General features: G+C 38.1%; 1 protein-coding gene across 1 annotated transcript in view; it reads left to right on the plus strand.

Moving 5' to 3' along the window:
* Positions 1-11,044, plus strand: part of RNF13 (ring finger protein 13) — a 38,660-nt gene extending 27,616 nt beyond the window's left edge. The window contains exons 9-10 of the mRNA XM_062603248.1: positions 7,748-7,828; positions 9,570-11,044. Coding sequence (XP_062459232.1) covers positions 7,748-7,828; positions 9,570-9,934 — 446 coding nt within the window. The 3' untranslated portion in view covers positions 9,935-11,044. The remainder of the gene's footprint in view (positions 1-7,747; positions 7,829-9,569) is intronic.
* The last annotated feature ends 891 nt before the right edge of the window (positions 11,045-11,935 follow it).

Below are 11,935 nucleotides of genomic sequence, written 5' to 3' on the forward strand. Positions count from 1 at the left end.
ATCAGACACTTAGTATTTCTGTAATGAGTAGCAGATGCAGAAACAGAAAGATGTGGCATTGACTATCTTTGCAAAGTCTGAATCAAGAGGCCTTGCCTTTGGATAATTCCACAGAATGCAATGTACTCTGTATTTTCCAGGCTGGTGGATTTTTTTGGATTGTTGTGTTGTGGTTCCTTACAAATGGATTACAGTTGGGTCATGCAAAAGTCAGTGGAGGTTTATATCTTTTGTATGAATGACTTTATAACAAAGTGAACACAGCAAAAAAAGACGTCCATTTAATGTGCCTGTAATTTGATCTTTGACGTATCTGAATATTCAGAAGAATTACAGCTTAGATGTGAATTGGTAGTTACGGTAGAATTTGTTTTTTAGAAATGCATAATGTTATTTCCACATTAGCTTAATGTGGAATCTAGCAAAGACTAAAAAGATTTGTAGATTTTAACATTAGTGAAATTCCAGTGTAACCTCTCACTCCCATAGAAAAGAAAATATTGTAAATTTAGTGAAGATGGAATGCTGCAAAAGGAACAAATGTGTGGGCATATCATTAAGAAATTAAAAATGAACAGAACAATTTTTTTCTACATCGAGTGTCGAAAACTTAAGATTGCGAGTGGTTAGATATGTGATAAAGAATCCAGAATTTGGGAGTTGCTACAGCCACAAGACTTCTAAAAATGGAGCTGTTAGGTGAAAAAAGAGTTTTACTTTAGCAATCAGCTTTGAAATGCTTCATACACACATGAATAAAGCCCCAATATATGGAGCAAATAATAAGCTGTAAGAGTACATTTCATTTTGAGTAAATACATATTTTTATGTATTGAATTTTTGTGTACTTATCTTTATATGCAGACTGATAATACATGATTGAGAATAGTGGGGAATAGAGGTATCTCAAGGCTTTCTAAAAATCTGCTCCAGAATAAGTGCAGTTCTGCCATTTACTGCGTATTCCTAAATTATTTTTTTTTCCCCTGCAAATGGGAGTATAACTGATCATTACTGACCCTTCTGCTTAAATGCACAGTACACTTAATGTCTAATAGAGAAAATAAGTCATAAGGTCTGCTGGTCTTGGTAGTTTTGTTCTTGCGTTTTTCATTGTTCACAAGTGCACATATGTGTGGATGGGTAATTCTTTGTTTCTGAAAATACTTTACTTGTATGTGCCAAGTGGGTAGAAGATAATACTAAAGACTTTTCATACACAGTTCATTTAAGTAAGATACTATTGTGGTTTAAGCCCAGCTGGTAACTCAGAACCATGCAGCTGTTTGCTCACTCCCCCACCTTCCCCCCTCTGACCTGCTCCCACAGGGATGGGGAGGAGAATCGAAAGAATGTAACTCCCACCAGTTAACTCCCACAGGTTGAGATAAGAGCAGTCCAGTAACTAAGGTATAACACAAAACCACTACTGCTACCACCAATAATAATAATGATAAGGGAAATAACAAGGGAAGAGAATGCAACCGCTCACCACCCACCGGCCAGTACCCAGCCTGACCCAAGAAGTGATCTGACCTTCTGGGTAACTTGTAGCAGTTTCCACACTTTTTCCCAATTTTTTGTGATTCTGAGTCAGCTTCTAAAGTACAGGAATGGGTATTTCAGAAAAAGTTGTCTGCAAATCGTTCTTTTAGAAATTAAATCTGTTCTTTGAGGGGCATGCTGTCATGAAGGATCAGCATTACTAGAAAGTTTATCTGTATTTACATGGCCCAGAAATGGATGTGATGCTTTACCATTGTGTCATTTTTTTCTGAATGTGCTGATGTTCATTTGCGTGGGGATGTCTTGGAGAGATAAGCCTACTTAAGAGCAATGTGCTATCATTTTTCTGGTATTTCTCATACATGTTGAATGACTGGGGGGGGGGGGGGGGGATAAAAAGACAAGTATTATTTGAATGTGTTTTTTTTTTTAATTTTCATTTTCTGTGAGCTGATACCCGTGACAGTACTGACTGATGTTTAACATTCATTTCTGCATTGAACATAATGATAATGTGCTGATTATAAATGATCCATAAACGTGGTTTGACTACTAGGAACAACAGAGAGAAGGAATGTCATAGCAAAAGAGGAAGCAATTTTCTTGTAAAAGTTATAGCTGAAGTACTTCACTGTGTTACATTAGACAAAAACTCGTATGTCAGTGATCTAGGTCTGGCAGTAATGGGCTCTACTTAATCACTCTGACTTTTCCTACCTGCCCATGAAGTGGTTTTTGTTTGTTTGTTTTCTCTCCTGCTTTCCCTTTATCTTCTCCTGTTGTATAGGAACTATCAGGAAAACTGATTCTCGTGTCCACTGTGCTTATTTTGAAATGCCAGATTTTCGCAGTGTTGTTTTCCAGTGGTGGTCATCTGCTCTGCATGTTGAATACTATATATTAACAAAAGTAACATGAACCACATTTTACAGCTTCTATGCTACCACAGAAGCCCTTGGAATTTATCTTTGGGGAAACAGATGAGAATTCAGTTTTAATAATGGATTTCTGATATTTGGAAAATAGACCTATGAACTAGGAGGTCCTGAGTTGCAACATATACTCTGATGTTTTGCGTGCTAAGATAAAACAACCTCCATCCACTTTCTTTCGTATTCTTATAAACTGAGAGTTGGCATGTTTATTACTTTGCAGTGCTCTAGTGGAAGCTGAATACTTAATGTTACAATGCTCTCTCAATACAATTTTTTTTTTTGCATTAATTCCTTTTATTACTTTCTAGTTTAAAAATGTTTTTAATTAAAGCAGTGTAATTACTGCATATGTACTAATCTCCGTAATTTACCTTTGCCAATAGTGAAGCACTTTACAGATGTGCTCCTTCACTTATCTTTGCAGTCTTGCTTCCATACTTTCTTGCCTGTCAAACCACTAGCTTTAGCAAACCTGTAATTTAAGTAATTTGCTGTGTCTTTGTTAATTGTACCCGTGCCACTGGCTGGTTTATGTAGTGTGATTTAGTGAGAAGCCAAGCATTAGGTAACACAAGACCTTACTGCATGAGAGATCAGTCTGTTATTACATAGGTGTGAATAGTTCTTGGCATCTGTCTTAACACCCACAAATAAAGAAATCCTTTTAAAAATGTGAAGAAGTTGCCTTTTAAGGACATCTTACGTGCCTTGGTTTTGTATCTGCTATATAATTGAGTACTGTTTGAAATGTTTTGTTGGTTTTATACCTTTGGATATATGAAAGTTATAAGTTTTTGTTCTGTTTTAAAGTGGAAGTATTAGGCACAGGCAAAATACAGATTCAGTATAAATTCTGTCATGGCAATCATAAAACAGAAACAATCAAGTGTATCCAGTATTTTGGTAAAATGAGAGGGCTCATTTTGCATTCCTTTGCTTATTAGGGGAGTTGAGGTTGTACAAGGAATACAAGAGCAAGCCTTATGAGTGAGGCAAGAAAATAGTTGTGTGCAACTAGGCCTCCCTTACTGCCTTCCAAATATAGACCTAGTACCACAATGGAGAGCCCTTCACATACTTTATGGTTTTTCCTGCTTTCGTCTTTAATAGATGTCAATTTTGTTTGTAGTACTTTTGAATGATCGAAATCTTTGTGGGGAAGAAAAAAATAATAATTTTGGCACAACAGCAACATGTGACAGTCGTGATCCCGCATAAGATCCTATTCCATGTCTTCCACCCTATAGAAGACAAATTCCAGATGAACAACACCATGTATTGTCTGTATTTTTTTTTTAAATTGACAGCACCTTTAGAAAAGCCCAGGACAGAACATGTTTTATACTGAAAATTTTTAAATCTACAGAAGCACCTGGTACCAATGCAGCTAAACACAAACTCAGATAAATAAAAACAGCCTTATTGTTAATGAGCTGGCTCAGTTCTTAGAATCATAGAATGGCTAGGGTTGGAAAGGACCTTAAGATCATCTAGTTCCCACCCCCCGCCATGGGCAGGGACACCTCAAACTAAACCACGTCACCCAAGATTCTGTCCAACCTGACCTTGAACACCGCCTGGAATAGAGCATTCACAACTTCCCTGGGCAACCCAAGGAAGCTCACTTTCATTAAAATTGTCTGCAAAAGAAAGCTTGCAGAAATCCTGAATTGAAGCAGAGGAGTGCTTCCCTTGGTCTGATAATGTGGAGTATAAGGCATGTCCTTATTTAAAAGCTAAGGGTACAGTTATTTCTGTGTGGATATATGAATACTATTAGGCTACTACTCTAATTCTTTGGTATGTGTTTTTAATTCTTATTATGAGAAGTATTTAAACATGAGCAAGACTGATGTGAGTTAAGGATTGTTCACAGATTAAACTGGAAAAACTGTTATGCTGCATTTGACTGACAGTGTCCTGCATTTTGGAATTAGTATTTTTATGTTGGGTTTTATTTGAGTTTTTTACATTTGCAAAGAAAGTTTATTTTTCTCAGTGAAATATATTGCTACACAGTTAATGAAAAATCCTGGTCAAGTAGCTTTTTAGAACTTTAAGTTTTGAATTTAACTTTTTTGCTTTATTAATGATCTTATTATGAACACATGAGCAGAAAAATAGTACATCTTTCCTCATCTGTCGCTGAACAATTTAATTTTGCTGATCCTCTTTCCCTGAAAAGTGATTTTTCATGTAATACTTGAAATTTGAGCTGACAATGGCTATTCATCTTCTGTGCCTTTAGTGTTACTTCTGTTAGCTTTCCGCAGCTTTCTTGGAAAGCTCAGCTCCTTTGATGCTGACGTAGAGCTCTTAGTTTTCCTACTCTGATATACTTGGTCTCCTTACTTGTACTAAACAGATACAGAGCCATGCTGAGTTGCATTATGAAAACTGACTCTAAATACCTAATTAGTTAATTTTGCCATCTGTAGAAAAGCATTAGATTTAGCAGGATGGTATCAACATGAATTTTGAGCTGAATTTCCGGAAATTCTCTCCTGCCATGCAGTTTCATCACAGGCTTTTGTGTTGAAAGAACATCTCTTCCAAGTAATGCAAAATCTGCTGGTTTCCTTCAGCTGCAGTCCTTCCCGATAACGTAGAGTAAGCTCATGACCCAAGTGTGGGCCTGCTATAGCTATGCACTACTGAAGTCTGCTCCATTATTTCTACTTTTTCCCTAAAACAGCACTTTGACAACTTGGCTATTGTGTATTGCACAAATTTCTTTGAACAAGCCTGGAGTGTGAACTGCAATGTCAGTCTCGTGTATGTAATCTGGAAAGTGCTTTGGGAAGTAATATAGGATTCGGTATTAAAAAAATCTGTAAATTTGTGCTAAACTCTGGTGTGTCACAGGTTACTGTGGGTGATATGTGTATGTTGAAAGGTGAACTAAGTATGTGAAGACATTCTTTTGGCTATTAACTCTAGCCCTAGCACGTGTCAGTCTTATACATTTAAATCTGACATTTCCAATGTCAAGCCTTGGAGTGAATGTGCAGCAGTGAAGTTCTAGTGCAGCATATAGTCAGGAAAAGACGACAGAAGTTTACTGGGAAAGGATTAAGGTGATGCTGTGGGGCATGGGAGTAGAGAATAGAGTTGTGAGGATAACTGATGAGGTAACACTTGTGGGATGTATGTGGCTCAGGTTAGGTGGATTTTTTAAGGAATTGGATGGAAATGGGGAAGGATGCCCTGAGGGGCACTAGGAATGAGATATACAGCATCTCAGCCCTTCTTTTTACCTTGAGGTGACAAGATCGTGGGGACCTCATTTCTCTCATGGGGGTTGCTGCCTTGCTGTATGCCTTCTCCCTTTGGTATTTCAGTACATGAGATAGTGAACCTTTACTGCACATGCTCTTTCTCGTGGGACCTACACCTCCTTACTTCCCTAGCTCCTCTGTGAAACGTAAACTGCTGCGCAGTGGAACGTTAGGAAGCAGCTGTGAAGATGGTACAGATTGGGAACAGGCAAACTTGGTCTAGGGTTCCTGTTATGAATACTTAGTCAAAATATCAAAATATGCAGGGAATGACATAGTTCATTGGCATATCTGGGGTGTCCTCCTTTGGACAGTCTTTTTTTTCCTGTCCAGTCTTTTATCACTGGTGCCTTTGCTTTCCTATCACAAGGCATATAACCAGGATGCAGGCATACTAGCACCACATGCTGAGCAGATGACTGCCCTTGTGATAGGATGTGCAAATACACATTGGATCACTTGACCATGTAGCTATTATTCCCTTAACCTGTTAGTCAGTTGGTAGAAAAGCTTGCAGTTTAGCCTGCTGGCACGTGTACTTCTATCCCTGTGACAGGGAAGGCTTAACAGAGGGAGAGGTGGGCTGAACCAGGCAGATTTTTTTCCTGGTACATTGTAGTTTAGACATCTAAACAACGCTTCATGGTTGGGAGGGTGCAGCCCTCCCAGGCAGCTGCTTGTGAAGTGACAGTGCAGTATTGGGCAGTGCTAAGACAGTAAGGTTCATTTGTTTAAATGAAGTGCTAATGGCATAATAGAAGTACCATCTGGAAATAGTGAGTTGCAGCAGTGGATGTGTCTTAAGTTGCAAGAGAGGTATGAAAGAAGAGTTCACCAACTTTTGCATATGCAGTGGCTTTGAGCACATGGCCAGAACTTTTCCAGCCTTGACAGAGCTGTACAGATACTCAGCCCAGCTCATGTCAAAGCAGGGGGTCATTAACAAACAGTGACAGTGAGCCTTTCACTGCTTAAGTCCCTCTCAGGGTTTGATCGGATAAGTATTCACAATATGTACCTGAAATATGGCTCCTTATAAATGTAGCTACCTCTTTATTTTAAAATATGTACTTTGCACTACTCACCTTTAATAATACAGCCTAGTAACTGTCAGTCGTAGACAGGAATTGGGGGATCTAGGCTTATTTCTCTCCATTGTCTTCTTTCTTTTCACTTCCAACCTAACAATTCCTGGTCTGATGATAGCTCTTCCCACCTCTCCCCCGCCCCAGCTTCTCTGGGTGATATTGCTCCTCTGTGTTGTTGATAGAGAAAGCTGAATGAATCTCTTTTCAGCCTTCAAATATTTCTATAAAAAATATCTGGCTATTTTATTTTACTCTTCTTGCATGATAGTTTCTCTGTTATGTGATCATAATATTATTTCTTTGTTTCTGTTTGAATTAATCTTTTGAGGATACAGGTGGCTACATTACAGACTCCTGAACAGTACTTAACGCTTCTGGAAAGACTACTCTTTGGTGCTGTCTGCTGTTTCATTTTTGTTCTTCCCCAGTTATATCACACTAGCAACACTGTAGTAATCAACCAGTGCACTCGGTTTCTTCTCAGGTTATTTTTGTTGGGTTTTTTTTTTCATAACTGATTAACTCGGGTTATGAGAAGGGCAAAAGCTTCTGGTGTAACTGCAAACTTCAGAGAGCCAGCATCTTCAGGAAATATGATTGGTAAAAAGGACAGTGTAAAAGCCCTTGATAAAAACGAAACAGGAATTTTTATTAATTTTTTTAATCTTTTTATAAGAATGAACAAGTATTATAGATGTCGTGCTTCACATAGTTCGAAACATTTATTAACCTGAAGGGAAAGTGAATGAGCTGTAGCTTTAATAAGTAAGGGTAGAAATATAGCAGTCAGCTATGTAGTTTCAAAGAACCTGCCCCTTGCATGGACAGGGAAGAGTAGTAGTTTCTTCAGCCTGGGAAGCTCAGTAAGAAGACCTGTATGCACGTGTTTGCAAAGGTCTGTTGCAAATCTGTTAAACTGATTCTCAATTATGTGCTGCAGGAGATGAATACGATGTATGTGCCATTTGCCTGGATGAGTATGAGGATGGAGACAAGCTCAGAATCCTTCCTTGTTCTCATGGTAAGCAGCTGTATGTTAGGTTTGGCGTTTGTATTAAAACAGCTCTCTAAAACACCATGTCTAAACCCCACAGTGAACTTGTTTATTGATATATAAAATTTATTTTTGCTAATATGCAGGAGTGTATGTACAAATTGGGAAAATAACAAACTTTTTTTGTCTTTTTAAATAGAGAAAAAGCTCACATTCCCACTTCTGTGTTTTAATTTGGATGTACACATGGAAGAACATCTGCGTTTAACACTGTACTCTAAATGTCTGTTATTTAATGGGAAAACACATTCCAGAGTTACTTTTTAAATTTAAAAAAAGTAGGCTTTTGCTTTCTCCAAGGCAGTTAAACCATAAAAACATAATTCAGCTATTAGTGACAAAGACATTGGACAAGGTGATGTAGTCTGTCCTGTAGCCTGAAGCTGTATACACTACTGCCTTGGCTGCACTTGGAAGTCAGTGTTGTCAGTGCAAAAATGAGCAGAACATTTATACTGTGACAAGTAAAATACCGTACTGTGTGAACAGTCTTTCTGAAATACAGCCCACTGCAAAAGGTGCATCTAGTAGTTGTGTACGTGTCTATCCACAAGACAAGACTGCTTGTAAGTGCATACAAATACAAGAAGCATTTAAGAGCTTCTGTCTAGAAGTCTCTAAGAGGCCTGGGCCCAAGAGCAGCTCTAATTCTTTTGTATTTTTTATTTTTGTTTTAAACCTGTGTCCACTCTATCACAATAGATTCATCCTTCCTAGCTTGAGACCCCTCTCTGCCTCTGAGTCCATTAACTGTATTACAGCCCTTTTGGCTGGATGCAGTTTTACCCAGAGTTTTCCTCATTAGATTCCTGCTCTGATCAAGCACTGCAACAGCAAATACCACATCACTAAGAGATGTAAAAAAAGAGGCAACTGATGTTACAGCCTCACATCCACAGTCAACACAGCAGGTGACAGACTAAGAACTTTGTGGGTCCCAATCATAAAAATTTCAAAACAGGCTGACAAAGAGTTCTCAGAAGAGAAAGAACAGATCCATAGCATCTGTCTCAGCTAGGGACTGCAAAGTTAATGAAACCCAATCACTAATATCAAAGATTGCTGACAAAAAAAACCCACTACAGTAAGTTTTCATGGAGAGCATGCTACTCACAGGTTTCAATGTGTACTAAACACAGTATGCTCTTTGCCAGATACAAGTCTCTGTTAATAACCAGAGCTTACTTTTTATTACCCTAAGAGACACTTTCAAGTTTTGTTTTTTTTTTTTTTTAAACCAGGCCAGTCTAGTCACAGTGCCAACTGTAGAACTGATTTATTATTGTCAAAATCACATGGTAATTTTATTTAATAACAAGGTGCTTCAGTACACATCAGTGGAAGTTAAAGGCACTATGAGGAGAATGATGGTGGGCATGTTTGCTGCAAGATAGGTACAGATGGGTATAGATCCTCAAGAAGCTTTTAAAAGTTATTTTGTCAAACATGGCCCATTGCAGAATTGCTCTCGGATTGGTTCAGTAGAGGAAATAAGTATTCATTTCATATATCTGCATGGCCAAGCTCATCATCTGTTAGGTGTTTTGTACAGAAGGATAGGCAGTCTACACGCCAACAAACTTGCCACTAAAATTCTTGGAGTTAAAGTCTAAAATTCTCATGTGTTACTAAGCATAAATACAATTGAGCAGGTTTCCTTGTCCTTTTCACTTAGTTAATGATGGACTTGTGTTTTGTTTTTTAACAGCATATCACTGCAAGTGTGTGGACCCGTGGCTGACAAAAACAAAAAAAACATGTCCTGTATGTAAGCAGAAAGTGGTCCCTTCTCAGGGGGACTCTGACTCTGAAACAGACAGTAGTCAAGAGGAGAATGAAGTGTCTGAAAACACTCCCTTGCTTAGACCATTAGCCTCAGTTAGTACTCAGTCATTTGGGGCTCTGTCAGAATCTCATTCCCATCAGAACATGACTGAGTCCTCAGAATATGAGGAAGATGACAATGACAATATTGATAGCAGTGATGCAGAAAATGGAACAAACGAAGAAAGTGTAGTGGTCCAACTGCAGCCCAATGATGAAAGGGAGTACAGAGTGGCAAATACTGTCTAAGACTACTAATGATGAATAGTGTATGAACAAAAGCATTCTGAAGGCTATACTTCACAAACCTTTACATAGGGAATATCTTTTAATCTCTAATCCATTTGGTTTCTTCAATAGGAGCAGCAGTTCATGTAGTAGTACTATGGTTAAATCAGTAGAGATTTATTTCTGACACAGGTATTCAGTCACGCATTCTGTCTTCTCAAAATGAACAGTTTAACTGGACTTCACAATGCTAATAAATAATGTTAATGGTTTGTATCAATAGAAATATCACAGACTCTAAATGTATCTTGTTGAAATGGGGTTTATCTGGAAGTAAATTTTTTTTTCCATTTTGTAGCTACAACTGGGTCATACTGATAGCAATATTTATTACATGTATGGTATGTGTTACCCCTTAAGCCCAACAGAACAACGTATTTGCATGTTTGTATAGAGTTTTCCTAAAAACTGTCATCACTTCTGAAAGAAAAATGTAGAACAGATTGATATTCTATATGGTGGTAATATGAAAACAAAGCAGAAGAAATTCCACTTTTCTCTCAAAGCAGATTCCAAACTGTGGAGTTTGCCAAAGTAGCTGAGTTTAAGCAGTTCCATTGAGCAATTCCTAGCATAAGGAAACTTAGAATATATGTTTTGTTTTGAGTAATTCACAAGATAAGATCCACCATAAATAGATTAGCTATCCTTTCCTGCTACTGTGATGTAGTCTGGTTTCCAGTGATGATGGGGGGGGGGGGGAGAAGAAAAGGGGCTGGCCAAAACAGAGGTTTTGTTCTACATCGGAAAATAATTTGGGTAAGTATTCTATTGATCCTCAACTCATATACCTCTTACTAAAGAGCATTTTATGCTGCATTAGTCTGCTAAACTATGTATATATAAAAAAAAATTCTTTTCGAATACCTGATTTGAAAACAAGTGCTTATAACTGTTTAACAGAACTCAGTACTTACCAGTGTATCATGAAAAAAGTAAATGTTATATAATACCTCTGTAACTATGTAGAAAGCAAAAACACACATATACTCAAAATGCAGAGATTTTTTTTACATGGCCTTGAATAAGGAAAGCTTGAAAGAATGTTAATAAACATGTTTTCCACTTTAAGTATCAAAAGGAATTTATTGAACTTTTGCATTACTTACATTCATGGTGTAGTCTTCTGTATTTATTACTAAGGTTAAAGTATTTTTAAAGATCCAGAACATGCAACTATTAAGATTCCTTGGTAAGCAAGCAGCCTACACTTCACTGTGTATCACAGCACAAAGTGCTGGACTGATCAGTACTGTGTGCAGGAGGACCAAGTTAAACAGAAAACCTTCACTGTTGTTCACTTTTAGTCAGAAGTTTTGAGTCTGGGTCTGTACATGTAATTTGTGTGGGGGAGAGGGAAGGAAGACCAGGGTGCTGTTAATATTTCCTGCCCAGCTGCTGACACCTGCAGAGCTAGTCTGTGAGCCTGTGTTCCGGAAGTCAGAAAACACTGAACCCTGGACTGTGGCGAGTACAGGTGAGGGGTTTCCATTTGTTTTTTCTGACCTAACACACCAAGCAGCAACACCCTCCTTGCTTCAGCCTGGCAAAGGAAATCAGTTCTCTGGGACTGGGTAACAGCAGAGAAAGTTTATTTTGCAGAGTGAGACATGGAAAAGGTATAATAACGGAAGAATGACTCATCTTCAAATCACTGCCACTAGCAATCCATGGGGCTGATGACAAATGGTGTATTGTATTTTCACTATGTAAAATTCCACTCTCAGTGTATGTATGCCTAGTTAAGTCCCAGTGTGAAAACTTACTGAGCTGAAAGATGTTTCTTAAAATGGGTTCCTACTGTTCAGATGTTGTCAGTGCATTCACAATTGTATTTCAGGCACCCCAAAGCTAAGCGGTGCAGTCCTGCTAAAGGAGGATCCATTGCAAAAGGAGGATGATAGGTGTGCAGGACTGCACAGGGCTTGGGTTCAGCAGAAAAAAACAGTTACATGGAACTTT

This window comes from Pezoporus occidentalis, unplaced genomic scaffold (genome assembly GCF_034315485.1).
Source record: "Pezoporus occidentalis ecotype Australia unplaced genomic scaffold, CSIRO_AGI_Poc_V1 ctg8, whole genome shotgun sequence".
Lineage (NCBI taxonomy): Eukaryota > Metazoa > Chordata > Aves > Psittaciformes > Psittacidae > Pezoporus > Pezoporus occidentalis.